At 46.7% G+C, this 17,514-nt stretch overlaps 1 protein-coding gene across 1 annotated transcript; it reads right to left on the bottom strand.

Moving 5' to 3' along the window:
* Positions 1-3,090: 3,090 nt before the first annotated feature.
* Positions 3,091-16,996, bottom strand: LOC132572208 (zinc finger protein ZFP2-like). The gene is made up of 4 exons (XM_060239050.1): positions 16,859-16,996; positions 11,941-12,881; positions 11,493-11,613; positions 3,091-5,130 (listed from the first exon to the last, which is right to left on the bottom strand). Exons 2-4 carry the CDS (start codon positions 12,742-12,744, stop codon positions 3,962-3,964), a joined length of 2,094 nt encoding a protein of 697 aa, XP_060095033.1. The 5' UTR covers positions 12,745-12,881; positions 16,859-16,996; the 3' UTR covers positions 3,091-3,961.
* Positions 16,997-17,514: the final 518 nt, after the last annotated feature.

Raw genomic sequence — 17,514 nt, 5'->3', positions numbered from 1 at the left:
TTGTCTGCAGTCCCCGCTCAGCCTTCTTGAGTCTGCCCATGAAGGCTGAGTGGGGGCTGCGGGCGAGTGGTGCATGCACTCTCAGCGGCGCTTGGAGACTGCCCTAAGGGCAGTTTCTGAGAGTGCATGCACCGCCCCTGCTCAGTCTGTGCTCCAGTGGAAGCACAGACCCAGGAAGACTGGGCAATGCATGTTCTTGGAGCCTGTTCTCCCTTGCCACGGAAGGCTTCTGTGGCAAGGGAGAACAGGCTTTGAGTGCCCTAGGTGGCTGCCTACTTGGCCTATTGGGACACTCCAGCCCTGTTGGTTCTACAATCCTAATCCTATTGCATTGTTTATTGAACACCCATCCCATCAATTTTATTGATTCACTTTGTATCATCTGTCTTGAGTCCAAGTGAGAAAGGTGGACATTAAATGAAATAAATAAGAAACCTGGAACTCCCAGAACACTTCTGTCAACCGGACTGGGGATGTACTTAGGAGAAGTGTATTATGCAGTTAAACTCTGAGCTTCCGTTTTTTTTTCTCGTTCTGCTAAAATTGCTTTTTCTTCACAGAACCCAGAAAATTTTTACTTAAAAGGTCCCAGGAGGTTTTGAGACATGACTATACATGGGGGAGGGTGGTAAGATAACAGGTGGAAGTAGGAAAGCCAGCCTGTCCCACCCCTGTGCCACTCCATGGAGCATTAGAAGCAAAAATGAGAGAACGGAATGATTTTGCATGACACAGTGATATCCATTCCAGGTTAAGACCCCAAAGTGACATCAACATATTGAATGACGCTCTAGTAATTCTTCCCATCTCTATGGTATTTATCACAGAGATGGGGGAATTCCTAGAGCAGGGGTGGCCAAACTGCGGCTCAGGAGCCACATGTGGCTCTTTCACACATATTGTGTGGCTCTCGAAGCCGCCACCATCCCATCAGCCAGCTTGGAGAAGGCATTTCTCTCTTTATATCGCTTTTCCAAGTCAAGCCAGCCAATGGCCTGGGGAATGCATTTAAAGTTGCTCTGTTTCCATCTCTACCTCCCCCCATCTATTTGCCTGCCTGCCTGCCTTCCGGCTCTCAAACATCTGATGTTCGTGTCTTGCGACTCTCAAACATCTAATGTTTATTCTATGTGGCTCTTACGTTAAGCAACTTGGGCCACCCCTGTTCTAGAGCGTTGCTCGGTGTGGTGACATCACTTCTGAGTCTTCACCTTCCAACTGTCATCATTATATTGCTCTCCCTCCCCATGCCTCAAGGTTCCTGGGATTACCAGGCTGGAACTCCAATTGGCTGCGATAAGATGAATTGTTCCAATTCCCTTTCCTTTCAGTGCTTTCTTTAAAGACAGGCCCAGCTCGAGGAAGGAATGATTGTGAAATATTGAAACGAAGCTTTAAAACACCAGCCTTGTCTCCCTTCAATGTATACAATCAACATCATTGATAAAGATTGTGACAATAAATTGCAGAGGTGATTGCCAAATTGACCAGGTTCCTTCTGGGACTCTGATGGACCACATAGCCCTGACCGCTCAAGTGCCTGCTGGCAGGAAACAGCACAAGAACTTGCTGCTGTTGCTCGCTGATAGCCTAGGAGAGGCTATCAAGCATGCACACTAGTTGCATAGTCCCTTGGGTCATAGTGTCCGTCTTAGCTGAGCTGAGTAGAAACAAGCAAGGCAGATGCACCGTGCAGGACAAGGAGGTGGCTTCTGCAGCCTCGTTAGACTTGCTGACAAGCTGAAACCTCAGTGGGTGACAATTTAGCTGTGAGGACCATAATAATACCGGGACATTTTGGAGGTTGATGATTTAGCTGCAGGAGAGGTAATGATATCAGAACTAACCCAGGAAAATGGGGACTGTTGGAGGGAATGGGGCATGTTCTAGGACACAGAAGTGCTGCCCTCTCTTTCCCTGTGGTTGGGTATTGCATAGGAATATGGGGAAAGAAGGAAGTTTCCTTTCTGCAGAGCCTTTTTTGCAGCAGGAACTCCTTTGCATATTAGGCCACACACCCCTGATGTAGCCAATCCTCCAAGAACTTACAGGGCTCTTCTTACAGGGCCTACAGTAAGCTCCAGGAGGACTGGCTAAATCAGGGGTGTGTGGCCTAATATGCAAAGGAGTTCCTGCTACAAAAAAAAAAAAACCCTGCCCTTCTGAGGCATAGCCCCCACTGCCTTCATTATCACCTGTGCTGGAGCTGTACCATTTCACAGCACAGGTGGGGGACTCATAAAACGGGAATGTAGCTAACACAGAGTAAATCAGCACTTGGAGGGACAGGCTAAGCTAGAATCCCTTCCTTTGGCATTCTAATTTTCAACAAGGAAGGGATTATATTAGGGTTGCCAAGTCCAATTCAAGGAATATCTGGGGACTTTGGGGGTGGAGCCAGGAGACTTCGAGCGTGGAGCCAGGAGCATGGTTGTGACAAGCATTATTGAACTCCAAAGGGAGTTGTGGCCATCACATTTCAACGGACCACACACCTTTTAAATACCTTCCCTCCACTGGAAATAATGGATAGGGACACCTTCTTTCGGGGCTCATAAAATCGGATCCCCTAGTCCAATCTTTTTGAAACTTTGAGGGTATTTTGGGGAGAGGCACCAGATGCTAAGCTGAAGATTTGGTGCCTCTACCTCAAAAAACGGCCTCCCCAGAGCCCCAGATACAGGCAGATCAATTCTCCATTATACCCTATGGGAATCAAATGTCATAGGGAATAATGGATACTGCAGATATCTCCCCCCCCCCCCACTTTCTGAATGACCCTGAAGCGAGGGAAGAGCCTCCAAACCGGGGGATCCACTGTCTCCACCTGGGAATTGGCAACCTTAGATTATATAGATGGAGAAGCACTTTGTCCTGCCAGCCCTCACCTACAGCCTGAAATAGCCCAAAGCAGACAGCCATTTACAACTTCAGTGAAAGTTAGGGACTTCAGGGAATCCCTGGAATGTAATTTGAAAACTGCTAATAAGGTATACCATTAGAAAGGAGGGGAGAGAACCCAGTCGATTCACTGCAGTGAAATTTAACAGTTTGAGATGAGGCCAAATTTAACGTTCTTTTCACCAAATATTTCAATCATCAAATGTGTGTATTGTATATTTAGAATTTCCAATCCTTGCGGGGAAAAAATTCAGGGTGAGGCAAAGATTAACAAGACCAGTACAGGCAGAAGCGGGCTTCATGAAAGGCATTTCCTTATTAAGAAGGTAATGTGGGAACTGGCCCTAGTTTGCAGGCAGTACTGGTCAAACCTTCCTTGGTATACATTGCCGAGTGACAAATAACCCTGCCTGTTCCATTTCCCTTCCAGTCTTATGTTTTAAACTGTCATTCATTCTCATGTGAATGTTCAGATCTTAGTAAATGCTGTGCTCAGACGTAAGAATTTCTCATCACAAGCATTTAGGGGCTTCCAGTCTGAGTCAATTTTGCCAGAGTCTCAGAACTTCAGGCAACCATTTCTAGATTTCCTCAGTGTCAGAAATCTTCAATAGATCTCGCCTCTCCTGAAAGGATTTTCCTGCATACCCTAAAAGCTGAACTGTGCCCCCAAACCATCTCCACAGTCTGAGCACTGATATGGCTTCTGTCCTTTCCAATGTCCCTTAACAGGCCATATGGCATGGTCCCCGACCAAAGTTTTTAACACACATGGCTTCCCTCCAGTGTGTGTTTAATCCTTTCCCTCGTTATTACATTTCCACATTATATGATTTCTTTTCTATCATACGCCCTACAAGTCGAATGCCCACTGAAGTTTTCCCAGCAATCAGTGCATGAATGTGAGTTCTCTGTGGACTTTCACATGCGCAGTAAGGCTGGAGTCATCAGTGAGATTTTACTGATGCATTGAGCATTGATAAGACTTGTCTCCAGTATGGATCATTTCACAGCACCCAAGTTTTTTAGCGCTATAGAAATTTTCCCATATTCCAAACAACTAGTAGAAATCTCTTCCAATGTGAATTTTTTCATGGGCTGTAAGTGTCCCTTTCTGACGGAAACTTTTCCCGCATTTTGAACAATTATATGGTTTCTCTCCGGTATGAATCCTCTCGTGCGAAATAAGGTTGGAACCTGTACTAAATCTTTTTTGACACACCGAGCACTGGTACGGCTTATCTCCAGCATGAATTCTCTCGTGCGCGATGAGGTTGGAACCGCTAGCAAAGCTTTTCTCACATATGGAGCACTGATGTGGTTTCTCTCCAGTGTGAATTTTTTCATGTGTTCTCAGATTTCCCTTCTGATGGAAACTTTTCCCGCACTTTGCACATTTGTAAGGTTTCTCGCCAGCATGAATGCGCTGATGCGCAATAAGGTTGGAGCCAGAACCAAAACTTTTCAGACAGATGGAACATTCATATGGTCTTTCACCAGCATGGATTCTCTCATGTGCAATAAGGTTAGAGACACTAGCAAAACATTTCTGACACACAGAACACTGATGTGGCTTCTCTCCGGTGTGGATTTTTTCATGTGTCCGAAGGTTTCCCTTCTGATGGAAACGTTTCCCACATTTCGAGCACTTGTAAGGTTTCTCTCCAGTATGAATTCTCTCATGAACAATAAGGTTGGAGCCACTGGCAAAACTCTTTCCACAGACAGAACATCTAAACGGTTTGTCTCCGGCGTGAATCCGCTCATGCGCGATAAGGTTGGAGCCGCTCGCAAAACTCTTCTCACAAATGGAACACTTGTGCGGTTTCTCTCCAGTGTGGATTTTTTCATGCGTCGAAAGGTTTCCCTTTTGGCGGAAGCCTTTCCCACACGCTGAACATTTGTATGGCTTTTCGTCAGTGTGAGTTCTCTCGTGGACTCGAAGGTCGGAGCTTCTTCTGAAACTTTTCCCGCACTGGCAAATGTGGAGTTTGAGGCCATCCTTGGTGTCCTCCTGATTAAAATCACCTTCGCCAATCAGAATAGGTGCATCCACGCTCTTCCCTGGTTCAGGTACCTGCTCACTCTGTGTTCCCTCCTGGCTCACAAGCTCTGTCCCCTCCTTGCAATATTGGTAAGCGCTGTCCGTCTTTGGCAATACTTCATCTGAGGCCACCTGCTCCGTTGGATGTATATTATCCACCTGGCTCACAAGCACCTGCCCAGCACCTGGAGGAACAAGCAAGAGTCACATGCTCTGTACTAGATAATTTCCCCAACACACAATCAAATAAGAAACCTAAGAGGAAAATGTGAATAACATGTGTAGCCTGTCATTCTCTTAACAGTGTCCAGAGCAGAATCAGGGTTAGATCCAGATTCAAATCTCATGTTTGGCCGTGAAGCCCACTGGCTGATTTTGTAAAAAGTAAAAGTCCAGTAGTATCTTTAAGACCAACAAAGTTTTATTCAGAAGATAAGTTTTTGTGTGCAAGCATACTTCCTCAAACAATGGAATGGGGGTACAGTGAGCAGTGCTTCATATAGCTGGTGGGAAGGGGTTAAGAATGCAAAGTGGTATAAAGAATCCAATGAAATTAACAAGCTGAAAGAACTTTTGGTCTTGATAGCATTTGTGTGGGAAACGAATAAAACAGTAACATGTCAGAATGGGAGAATGAGGCAATAAATATCTTAATTGCTCTATTGTTTGCAAGTCTGGGTTAAACAGAAGACATATCTCTGAGAAAGATATGCCTCAGTCTTCCATTCTGACATGTTACTATTTTATTGGTTTCCCACTCAAATGCTATACAGACCAAATGTTCTTTCAGTTTGTTAATTTCACTGTTCTGCCATTGGATTCTTTGTACCACTTTGCATTCTTAACCGCTGCCCACCAGTTATATGTAGCTCTGCTCACTGGACCCCATTCCTCGTCTGAAGAAGTGTGCATGCACACGAAAGCTTACATTCTGAAGAGAACTTTGTTGGTCTTAAAGGTGCTACTGGACTCCTTCTTTGTTCTTTTGCTTCAGACCAACATGGCTCCCCACCTGGATCTGGCTGATTTTGTGACAGTATTCTCTCTCAATGCAGCCTATTTCGTAGGGTTGTTGCGAGGATTAAATGGGAAACACTCTGAGACAGGATACTCTGAACTCCTTGGGAACGAAGTAAGATATCTATATGTGATCAGCCGCCCTGAGCCACTTCGGTGGGAAGGGTGGGATATAAATCGAAATATAATAAACAAACAAACAAACAAACAAACAAACAAATAAATAAATCTGAGCTGCAAGACTCTTTCTTCACTAGGCTTGGGACTTTCCGGGGCAAAGAAGATTACACATGCATCTCATGCAACCCTTCAGCAGCCACTCTGTTTCTCTATTCAAAACTGGGCTCCCCACTTCAAAGGACATTTCTTTTTCCCCTTTAAAATATTGTCAGCAGAGCCAGGAAACAAGTTTTGAATCACAAAGCTGAGGAGAGATTGAAAAACTAAACCTCTTGTCCTTTCCTGCAGAGCCCAGAGGCAAACTGAACCTGCACCAGCCTGCAATTGGCATTTTTATAGACTAACAGAGATGTGTCTCCTCCTTTGTCATGACTTCCTCATGCCCATAGTCTTCCCCTCTTTCAGGATTCAGTTGCTTCTTCCTCACTACCACAGCTTTACTCCCACTCCACACCTTCCATTTTTTTTCCTACCGGTCTCTCCTCTCAGATCTCATGATTGCTTCATTCACTCAGGAGCAGTGTTCCCTCTAAGCTGAGTTAGTGTGAGCTAGCTCACAGTTTTTTAGCCTCCAGTTCATACATTTTTACCCCAGCTCAAGAAGAATGGCCCCAGAGCAAACTAATTTGTGCAGTAGCCAAATCACTCACTCATGAAGTAGAATTTTTGCTCACAAGACTCCGCAGCTTAGAGGGAGCATCGCTCACAAGACCAATGGGATTTTGTAAGCTATCTTCATGTAATGTGGGAATCAGAGAACAGGAGGTCATCTTGAGCACCACATGAGACCATAGGGTGTTCACATGAGGGGACATCACATTAGAAGGCAGCCCTCACCTAGATCTGCCGGGAGCTTGTCTCACCCGGGAAGGGACAATAAATAAAAGAGAGAAAAGGCGGGTTAAGGCCCAGGAGTGTATAACAACCTGACAAAAAAGCAAGCAGAAAGAACCTAGTCCCCTTCTCCCCTGTCAGTTTCCAGGACACCCCAAAAGTGAAGAAAAGGACAGGCCTCTGTTACCAACCACAGGAAAGAGGGCCTCAGGAGAGTTCCGCCATTTTTTGTCCAACCTATATTAACAGGCAGGGAAGCCCAACTGGATATAAATGTTTTCAAACCGATTACCCTCCCCTGTCTTCTCCCTCCACTTCCCCTTGCCCTCCTGTTTAGTCTTTTCAAGTTTTACAAGCCACAAGGCTAAAAAGCAGGATGTAACTACAACAAACAAACTAAAATGCATCTCTGTGAAAAACAGGCAGAGAATGTGTGCTCATTACAGAGTTTCTGTTGTTAATGACACACGAGTGCCGATTAAAGTTTCACACTTCTTATTCAGTGCCTGCTAACTAACAGCAACTGTGAGCACGCAGTCCAAACGGCCCACAAGAAGCCTTTAAAAAACTGGGGAACCCTCGCAATGCATATTTACTTCATCCAGGAAATCTGGGAGAGGGGGAGCCCCTTCGAAGTCAGCGTTGCTCTTGAAAAACAAGGGCAACTTGGATTTGCAGTGGATGTTACCGTTGAAGCACAGCAGCCTGCCTGTATTTATGAGGCAAATAAAATTTTATGGCAGTAACCACAGCAACGGGAGAGACGGCATTGCCAGGAGAAAGCTGTGAAAACTCGCTGCCCTCTGCTTCTACTCCAGCAAACCAAATTTTCATCCCTTGAGCTGGGTGGCCTTCCTATCTCCCAATTTCCGTGCATGTTTATTCACACAGGGCGGCCAGCTTTGGGTAGGGAAATACCTGGGGATTTAAGGGGGGGGGGTGAAACCTGGGGAGGGCAGGGTTTGGGCAGGGAGGGGCTTCAGTGGCGTATAACATCATACAGCCCACCTCCCAAAGCAGTCATCTTCCCCAGAGGTGCCTGGAGACCAGTTGTGATTGCTGAAGATCTCCAGCTACTGCCTGGAGGTTGGCAACTCTAGTACTCACTGGGACTTTCTCCCAGGTAATGGGGGCACAAGTAAGGTATATAGGTGACACATTCCTCTTCCTTTTTGTCAGTCTCCTCCCACCTCCAAAATCCAGGGTACAGAGGTATACAGCAATGAAAGATGGAGGTTCTGTTCACCAGACACGACCTTCGTGTGCGGCTGTCATTTATTTATTTATTTCTCAGATTTATATCCTGCCCTCCCCGCCAAAGCAGGCTCAGGGCAGCTCACAACAGTCAAACTGAAACAATAAAACAGTAAATAAAAAATTAAAGTTTTAACAATTAATTAGATAATTTTAACACAGTTTAAAACTATTTAAAACAATTTTGGTGCTAGTGTTGATTTCATTAAGTTCAGCGATGTTGGGCATCTACTTATACTATAATTCAGCTAAAGGCAAGTCCAAACAGGACAGTTTTACAGGCTTTGCGGAACTGGGCAAGGTCCCGCAAGGCCCTTACTTCTTCTGGAAGTTGGTTCCACCAGTGGGGGGCCGCAATTGAGAAGGCTCTTTCTCTGGTACCTTCAGTCTCGCCTCCCTTGGCCCAGAGACCGACAATAAGTTCTGCGTTCCAGATCCGAGTACCCTCTGGGGAACATGGGGGGAGAGACAGTCCCTAAGGTAGACAGGTCCTTGGCCATATAGGTCATGTATTCCTCCCCCCGCCCCAGAAAGCAAGGGAATTCTCAGCTCACCAAAGCAAACCAACCACGGGATTAAGATAAAACTGCCTAGAAATTTGCTTGTGGTCCCTTAAGTTCTGTGCTTTACAGACAGCAGCACTGCACTCACTTACCAAATGCTCCTCCATGACTGGTATTCTGGATACAGACTGAGAACCTGGAGGCTCCATTTAGTGGTCCTGGTTAACAGCCCTTGATGGATTACTCCTTCTGTGACTTTCCCTCACCTCCTTCTAAAGTCATATAGGCCAGTGACCATCACTACATTCAGTGGCAGGGAGTTCCACAAGTCAGTTCTGCATAGTCCTTCCTCTCGTCTCCCTTGAACGTACTGCCAAAATGTATCGGGTTTCTCTCTGTTCTCTTCCCCCTTCCCCACACACATGCAATTAAAGTTTTATAAACCACAATCATTTCCCTCTTTGATTGTCTTTTTTCCATACTACATCAATACATGTGGACGATCACCTAAATGTCATCTCTGTGGTAACAGTATACCAAAAGAAGTTCACGTCATGGTTCAAGTCATGCTTAATTACAAAGACCAGTGAGCGATCTGACATCCTGTCACAACTGTTTAGCCTAATCTACCTCACAGGATTGTTGTGACAATAAAAGAAAAGGCAGCCATGTACATCAGCAGCTCTGGCGTTCCTTAGAGGAACCATGAGATGAAGCTGTAGCTAACATAGAGAACAGCATTAAAAATGGTCCCTCAAAAAGCTTAAGGCAAGTGGGGGCCAGTCTAGATTGGAACTGTGGTGTGTGGAGAGAAGGGACATTATGCTGAGGCAATTTTCCAACCTGAAATGCCAACAGGGGGTGCTATTTATGCAGTTGGGGAAACCCATAAGTATGCCTTACTACACATGGGGCCTAGTGCTGTCAGGTATCTCCTGATCTAGCAGGGAATGAGGGGGTAGAGTTGCCAGATCCAGGGTGGAAAACTCCTGGAGCTCTGGGGATGGAGCCTGGGGAGGACAGGGACCTCAGTGAGATGCAGGGCCACAGAGCCCACCCTAGGGTTGCCAATTCCCAGTTGGGGGCAGGGGATCCCCTGGTTTGGAGGCCCTCTGGGGGAAGGAAATGTCTGCTGGGCACTCCATTATTCCTTATGGAGACCGATTCCCATAAGGGAGAACTGATCAGTGGGGGTATCTGGGAGGGGGGCTGCATTTTGAGGTAGAAGCACCAAATTTGCAGCATAGTATCCGGTGCCTCTCCTCAAGATGCCCTCCAAGTTTAAAAAAGATTGGACCAGGGGGTCCAATTCTATGAACCCCAAAAGAAGGTGCCCTTATCCTTCATTATTTCCAGTGGAGGCAAAGCATTTAAAAGGTATGTAGTCCCTTTAAAGGTGATGGCCAGAACTCCCTTTGAGTTCAACTATGTTTGTCACACCCTTGTCTCCTGACTCCACCCCCAAAGTCCCCATATATTTCTTTAACTGGACCTGGCAACCCTAGTCCACCCTCCAAAGCAGCCATTTTCTCTAAGGGAATTGATCTCTGTAGTCTGGAGAGCTGGAATTCTGGGGGATCTCCAGGTCTCGTCTGGAAGCTAGCATCCATACTGGAAAAATATTTCCACACACACACAGGCTAGGGCTGCTGGCTGATACCCAGCAAGAGACTAGAGAGACACAAGCATGGGGTAGCACCACAGCATCAACACTATGATATCATTTCTGGGGCAAAACCAGAAGTGACATCACACCTCTCTAGGATTCAGAACATCTATGGATTAGCCATAGAGGTTTCACTGAATTCTAGAGGAGCATACTTCATTTGCCTCAGAAAAAAATACTTTAAACCGGGGTGGCCAAACTGTGGCTCTTTTATGCATACTGTGTGGCTCTCGAAGCCCCCACCACCCAGTTGGCTGGCTAGGAAAAGGCATTTCTCTCTTTAAATCACATCTCTGAGCCAAACCAGCCCATGGCTTGGAGAATGCATTTAAAGTTAGTTGGTTTCTTTCCACCTCCCCTCCCTCTTTCTCCCCCCCTCATCTATTTGCCTACCTTTTTTCCTTCCTGGCTTGCAGCTCTCAAACACCTGACGTTCATGTCTTGCGGCTCTCAAACACCTGACCTTTATTCTATGTGGCTCTTACATTAAGCAAGTTTGGCCACCCCTGCTTTAAATGCAGCAGTGATTTTTGCATTATATTTTCCCCTGCTGGCCTACTGAGTGGAAGCAGAGCTTGAGGGGTGCTGGCCTGAGAGACCTGACAATCCTTCCCACAGCTGTTTCGGGTCAGGAAAGTGGCACCAGAAGTGAAGGAGAGCAACGGTTCAAGCCTCATCCCCGCCCCACCCCCCCCATCCGATTTGTATCCCCACATGCCTAGAAAACACTTCAAGCAGGGAAACTTGCTTCTGATTCATATGAACATATGAAACTGCCTTATACTGAATCAGACCCTGGGTCCATCCAAGTCAGTATTGTCTACTCAGACTGGCAGCAGCTCTCCAGGGTCTCAAGTTGAGGTTTTTCACGCCTATTTGCCTGGACCCTTTTTAGTTGGAGATGCCGGGGATTGAAACTGGGACCTTCTGCTTACCAAGCAGATGCTCTACCACTGAGCCACTGTCCCTCCCCGACCCAGGGAAAACGTAACATGTACTTAGGCCTTCAGGAAATTTGTATTTGCGTGCTCTTATAAGAAGCGTCTTCTGCAAGTTTGTGCGGTGAGGGGGAAATACCACAGCACAGCCTTACCCGTGGACTTCTCCGCTCCTCCCCAATCTGGCGTTGCATCCACGTCAATCCACGTATCTGGCGGTGGAATCTCATCGCCCTCAGCAGGATTCACAGCCACCCCCTCCCAAGAATCCGGCACCTAAAACAGCAGTGGAAAATCCCAATCAAGGGGGATGGCACAAGTTTTGGATTTCTTCCCCAGATTCCTACATTCACTTGATTCCCCACAGATATTTTGGTCTCCAGGTGTTCCTTACCTGTCACTGTTGCCCAGATTCGGGCATGCTGTAAAAAACCCTGAGGGAAGACACTATGGCAGCAACACAGCACGCCACACACAGATCTCTGGATTTTCACCACTCCTGGGGTGTAAAAACTTGGGGATCAGAGATTGTCTGAATCCAGGTTTGGTCTTTTTGAAGGGAAATTAGACCCCTTTTGAAAAATCAGCATCAAACCCTCTTACCTCCTCTTTCAGCCTCACAACTTCTTTCTGCTTCAACAGAAACTCTTCGGCCATGACAACTGCCTGGATGCAGGTCTCCGGGCCACTTCTCCGAACCCAGCTCTGCATATCCTGGGGCAGGACGGTCAGGAACTGCTCCAGGATCAGCAGCTCCAAGATCTCCTCCTTCGAGTGCCTCTCTGCTTTCAGCCACTGACGGCAAAGCTGTTGGAGTCTACTGTAAACCGCTCTCGGACCCTCCGCCTCTTGGTAGGAGAGCTGTCTGAAGCGCTGACGCTGCTTCTCCCTGGCGATGGCCGCCGACTGCAAGATGGCCGCCTTCACCTTCCCATAGTCCTCTATGTCTCGGACACTGAGGCTGCTGAAGGCCTGCTCAGCTTCTCCGCTGAGGGCCGGCAGAAGGAAGGTCACCCACTTTTCCTGAGGCCATCGACACGCTGTTGCGACTTGCTCAAAGGAGGCTAGGAAAGCTTTAGGGTCGTCCCATGGTGCGGGCTCCTCAGACACTGGTGGGGTCCCCCACCCCGAGTGAGGGGCCTGAAGTGACCCTAAGAATTCCTGCCACTGGTTTTCCCAGAGTTGTTGCTCCCCTTCTTCTGGCTCTGTTTTAATATGTGGCATGGTGATGGTCTTCAGCTCCCCGATGCTCCCTACATGTACAATCTTCGGCGCTTTGCCTCCCTCCATCTCAGAACACAGCCTGAAGGCCTCTAGGTTCTCCTCCTCCTTCACCAGCAGCGGGAGTGCTCCTGCCCGTTCCTCCACAGACATGTTCACCTCCAAATCAACAATCAAGTTCTCCATCAAAAAAGTAAAACTCTGGGAGAGATGGAAATCTTGGGGGCGGCTTCTGAGGCCGTTTCCTCTGGCCAGACCCTTATTGTAGGCTGCCCACCAGCTACAGCCAATCGGGGATTTTCCTGATGACTACGCAGAGTTCTCTACAGAAAGAGATGGTCCAAGTTAGTGAAGACACACAAATGTGGAAGAAGGTGCAAAGTGAAGGAGGCGGAAACCTGAGGCCTAAGAGGAAAGTCAGCCACAGAAGATCTCTACTGACCAAACCTCGGTAGGGGAAACGAAGGGGCCCACGCTGGCATTGCACCAACATCACTTCCAGCCACAAATGGAAGTGCTATCACAGGACACGCTAGGATTTGGGAGAAACCTCTATAGTTTTAGCACAGAGTTTTGCAAATCCTAGAAGGTCCCACAGTGGCATTTTCAGTTTTTGTCAGAAATGGTGCCAGTGCATCAGTTCCCTGCTCCCTAAATGCTCTTGGGGGTTACCAGATGCAGCCTAGCAACTCTAGCAAACCATTGTTTGGGCTGTAGAAATATTGCAGATTATTAATCAACATGTCAATGATCAGTATTGCATATTTTCAATGAATCAATCCTGATTAAGTGAGCGAACTCTTATCTGAGAGAACCAGGTTTGATTCCCCACTCCTCCACTTGCAGCTGCTGGGATGGCCTTGGGTTAGCCATAGCTCTCATAGGAGTTGTCCTTGAAAGGGCAGCTGCTGGGAGAGCACTCTCAGCCCCACCCACCTCACAGGGTGTCTGTCGTGGGGGGGGGGGAAAGATATAGGAGATTGTAAGCCGCTCTGAGTCTCTGATTCAGAGAGAAGGGTGGGGTATAAATCTGCAGTCTTCTTCCTATTAGTTCATTTGACCAAAGGTCTTACCCAAATGGCTTTTTCATACAGTTATGCAAAAAGCTTTTTCATACTGGTTTTTTGTGGCTCTCTTCCTCTCCCTTTAGTTCTTTACTTATAAACAGTTGCTGACTCACTCTACCATGTGATCATTCATGTTTCTAGAAATATTTTAAGCACAATAATTTCCTAGAGTTTAAGAAATATACATTTCAGTGTTTCACAGTAGCAATGAAATCCCCCGTTTTTGTAATTAGCATATCAGTCCTGTCAATGATTAAAATATAGTTTGTGTAATCCTTTCAAATTAGGGGTCTGCAAGAAAAGAAATAATTTTTTTTTCCTGAATTTGTGTACACTGGAAAATATTGCCATTTCCCGATATTACCAAATCCCAATACTGGTTAGTCTGTTTATAGCAGCAGAAAAGAGCAAGTATTCAGTAGCACCTTAAAGTCTAACAGTATTTGTGGCAGCTTTCACGAGTTGTTGCTCATTCCTTCAGATACAGCACTGACTCAGGAAAGAAGAAGAAGACTGCAGATTTCTACCCCGCCCTTCTCTCTGAATCAGAGACTCAGAGCGGCTTACTATCTCCTATATCTTTCCCCCCACAACAGACACCCTGTGAGGCGGGTGGGGCTGAGAGGGCTCTCCCAGCAGCTGCCCTTTTAAGGACAACTCCTGCCAGAGCTATGGCTGACCCAAGCCCATTCCAGCAGCTTCAAGTGAAGGAGTGGAGAATCAAACCCGGTTCTCTCAGATAAGAGCCGACACACTTAACCAATACATCAAACTGGCTCTCCCTGCCATAAATGTTATTCTTTAAGGTGCTACTGGACTCTTGCTGTTTTTTACTGTTCCAAATGCAATTCAATCTATTATTTGTTCTCCCAATAGATCGTAATACCCACTTCAAGGGCTGTAAGTAAAGTGGAGACTAACTCCCAAAAGAAGCTTCTATTTTGTTTTTAAAGCAAAAAATTTGGAGAAACTGGACTGAGACCAAAACGTATGCTCATTGCAGGCAGGAGCCTATAAAAAAAACACTGAATCACTCCCTTGGTCCATCAACGTAGGTATTGCCTACTCAGGCTGGCAGCAGCTCCCCAGGGTCTCAGGCAGAGCTCTTTCACGTCACTTGTACTACTGCCTGGTCCTTTTAACTGGCAATAACTGGCAACTGAACCTGTGACCTTCTGCATGCCAAGCAGATGCTCTGCCACTGAGCCACAGTGCCTCCACATGCAAAGCCACTATCTTTAGCACCTTTACTTTATTAGCAAGTAAGGCTTACTGAATTCAGTCAGACATATTTCAGAGAACATAAGAGAAGCCATGTTGGATCAGGCCAATGGCCCATCCAGTCCAACACTCTGTGTCACACAGTGGCCAAAACCCCAGGTGCCATCAGGAGGTCCATCAGTGGGGCCAGGACACCAGAACACCTATTGCACCTTCCAAGTACCAAAACCTGGGCCAAAACCCCAGGTGCCATCAGGAGGTCCATCAGTGGGGCCAGGACACCAGGACACCTGTTGCACCTTCCAAGTACCAAGAATACAGAGCATCACTGCCCAGACAGAGAGTTCCATCAATACGCTGTGGCTAACAGCCACTAATGGACCTCTGCTCCATATGTTTATCTTGAAGCTGGTTATGCTTGTAGCGACCTTCTTGAAGCTGGTTATGCTTGTAGCGACCACCACCTCCTGTGGCAGTGAATTCCACATGTTAATCACCCTTTGGGTGAAGAAGTACTTCCTTTTATCCATTCTAACCCGACTGCTCAGCAATTTCATGAGTTCTGTTCTTGTACTGTGAGAAAGGGAGAGAAGTACTTCTTTCTCTACTGTCTCTATCCCATGCAGAAAAGAGGATTGGATCGTCCCCTTCCCGCAGTTTCCCTTGTGGAAAGCGGCGTGATCTGGTACACACGTAGACCCCACTGTTCTCACACCAAAGTTACAAATCACACATACCCAACCACACAGATGCTATCAAAGGCTCTGCTGAACTGGTGATTTGTTCTCAATTTTTTTCCCCTTGAACTGGCAACAAGATACAAACTGATCACAACACAAAAAGCCGCTTTTAACGGAATCCAAACCCTCCACTTCAGTACTGTCTACTCTGACTGGCAGCAGCTCTCTTAAGTTTTAGCTGAAGGTCTTTCACGTCACCTACCAGGCGATCTCTTAAATTGGGGGGTTATTTATGTCCTCATTTTATCTACATTTTCACCCCAACAGGGTCCCAAAGTAGCTTTCCACATTCTCCCCTTCTCCGTTTTATCCTTACGTCAACTCTGTGAGGTAGGTTAGCCTGAGAGTGTGTGACTGCTCCAAGATCACCCAGTGAGCTTCTATGGCAGAGCAGGAATTGGAACCCAGCCCTCCCCCCAGATCCTAGGCCAACACTTCAACCACTGCACCATACTGCAGCAATAGAGGCTGAACCTAGCACTTTCTGCATGTAAAGCAAATGCATCAGTTTCCAAAACTTCAGAATGTTTAGAAGATTCCTTAACCAATGAATGAGTTTTGTTTTTCTTCTCTTTTCCCTCCCCCCCTCCTTATAAAATAGCCACAGCAAGAAATGATACATGTACTAGCTTGACAGACATAGAAACAAAACTAGGGATTAAACAGATTTTTAGTATAGAACAGGGGTGGCCAAACACACATTGTGTGGCTCTTGAAGCCACTGCCCTGTCAACTCGCTTGGAGAAGGCATTTAAAATTAAAGTTGCTTTCTTTCCACCCTTCCCTCCCCCATCGATTGGCCTTCCTCCCTTCCTTCCTGCTCTCAGACATCTAATGTTCATATCTTGCAGCTCTCAGACATCTGATATTTATTCTATGTGGCTCTTACGTTAAGCAAGTTGGACCACCGCTGGTATAGAATCAAGACACCATCTCCTCTCCCCACCACAAGATTTCGTTTCTAGAGATGGGAACAGGAACTCTGCGCTTGTGCATGATAATAAAGTGCTTAAAAAGGAAGGGGGGGAACCCCCCCCCCAAAAAAAACCCTACTTCCCCAAAAGCCAAAACCAGAAGCAACAATTTGCAATAGGATAGGCATTTTTAACAGTGTGCATTTAGTTGGGAAGAGAAAACACCGATGGGGGGGCATCTCTTGGAAGCCAGCTTTCCCCTTCCCCAGTAGCCCTACGTGGCAAAGACTGGCTCCCTCTCTCGCCTGCAGCTTCTCTGCTTCCCTTTGATTTTATTTATATTTTCTTGCCCACTCACCCGCTCCCTGTTGGTCTCCTTCTGTCCGATGCAATCTTCTCCCAGCCCTGCGGACAAGGAAGAAATGCAGGAGCTGGTTTGTCACCAGTTGTAAAGAGGGGAAATGACTTCTCTCATATTTTTACAAGCCTTTCTCATGTTTCCTGGCCTCTCTAGGACTCGCAGAGGCGCTCGGTGGATTTAACCTTTGCGGGCAACCTCACCGCTGCCCCCGCTGCCTCGGGAGGCGCTGATTGGCTGAGCTTCAGTTTTTCCGCACTCTCCCTGCAAAACTTCTGGGTTTGGAGTTCAAGATCCACTTGCAAACTCTCTCTCTCGGTGAGAGAGGTTTAGATTCTTCCAAGTCTCAGGCGGAAAGGTTCTACTGGACATGTGCGCGGGGTCTTCCATGTGCGGGCCTTTTATGTAAAAAAGAAAACAAAGCAAGCCAAGTGTTTCTGAGAATGTGCAAAGTATCTTTTCTTCGTGCGGTGAACGAGCTGTGGGGAATATGAACGCTGTAAATCTGAGCATGCACAGTATATCTTATTCTGAAGCGAAGCCCATTCTACATTTTTTTTTATGTTACCTTGGCTGTGCATGTTACAACGTTTTTAATTTTTCGGACTGCGTCTTCTGACATGTCCCTCCCCCCCAAAAAAATAAAAACACACAAC

Source organism: Heteronotia binoei, chromosome 5 (genome assembly GCF_032191835.1).
Source record: "Heteronotia binoei isolate CCM8104 ecotype False Entrance Well chromosome 5, APGP_CSIRO_Hbin_v1, whole genome shotgun sequence".
NCBI classification, from domain to species: domain Eukaryota; kingdom Metazoa; phylum Chordata; class Lepidosauria; order Squamata; family Gekkonidae; genus Heteronotia; species Heteronotia binoei.
The sequence above is the reverse complement of the archived record's forward strand: the minus strand, read 5'-3'. Positions and strand labels throughout refer to the sequence as shown.

Excerpts from the sequence above, each read along its gene's own strand:
- LOC132572208 (XM_060239050.1), bottom strand. The coding sequence starts at position 12,744 with ATGGAGAACTTGATTGTTGATTTGGAGGTGAACATGTCTGTGGAGGAA. Across the intron at positions 11,614-11,940 it reads TTGTGAGGCTGAAAGAGGAG|GTGCCGGATTCTTGGGAGGG; the intron begins GTAAGAGGGTTT and ends CTGCTGTTTTAG. Across the intron at positions 5,131-11,492 it reads AGGAGCGGAGAAGTCCACGG|GTGCTGGGCAGGTGCTTGTG; the intron begins GTAAGGCTGTGC and ends TTGTTCCTCCAG.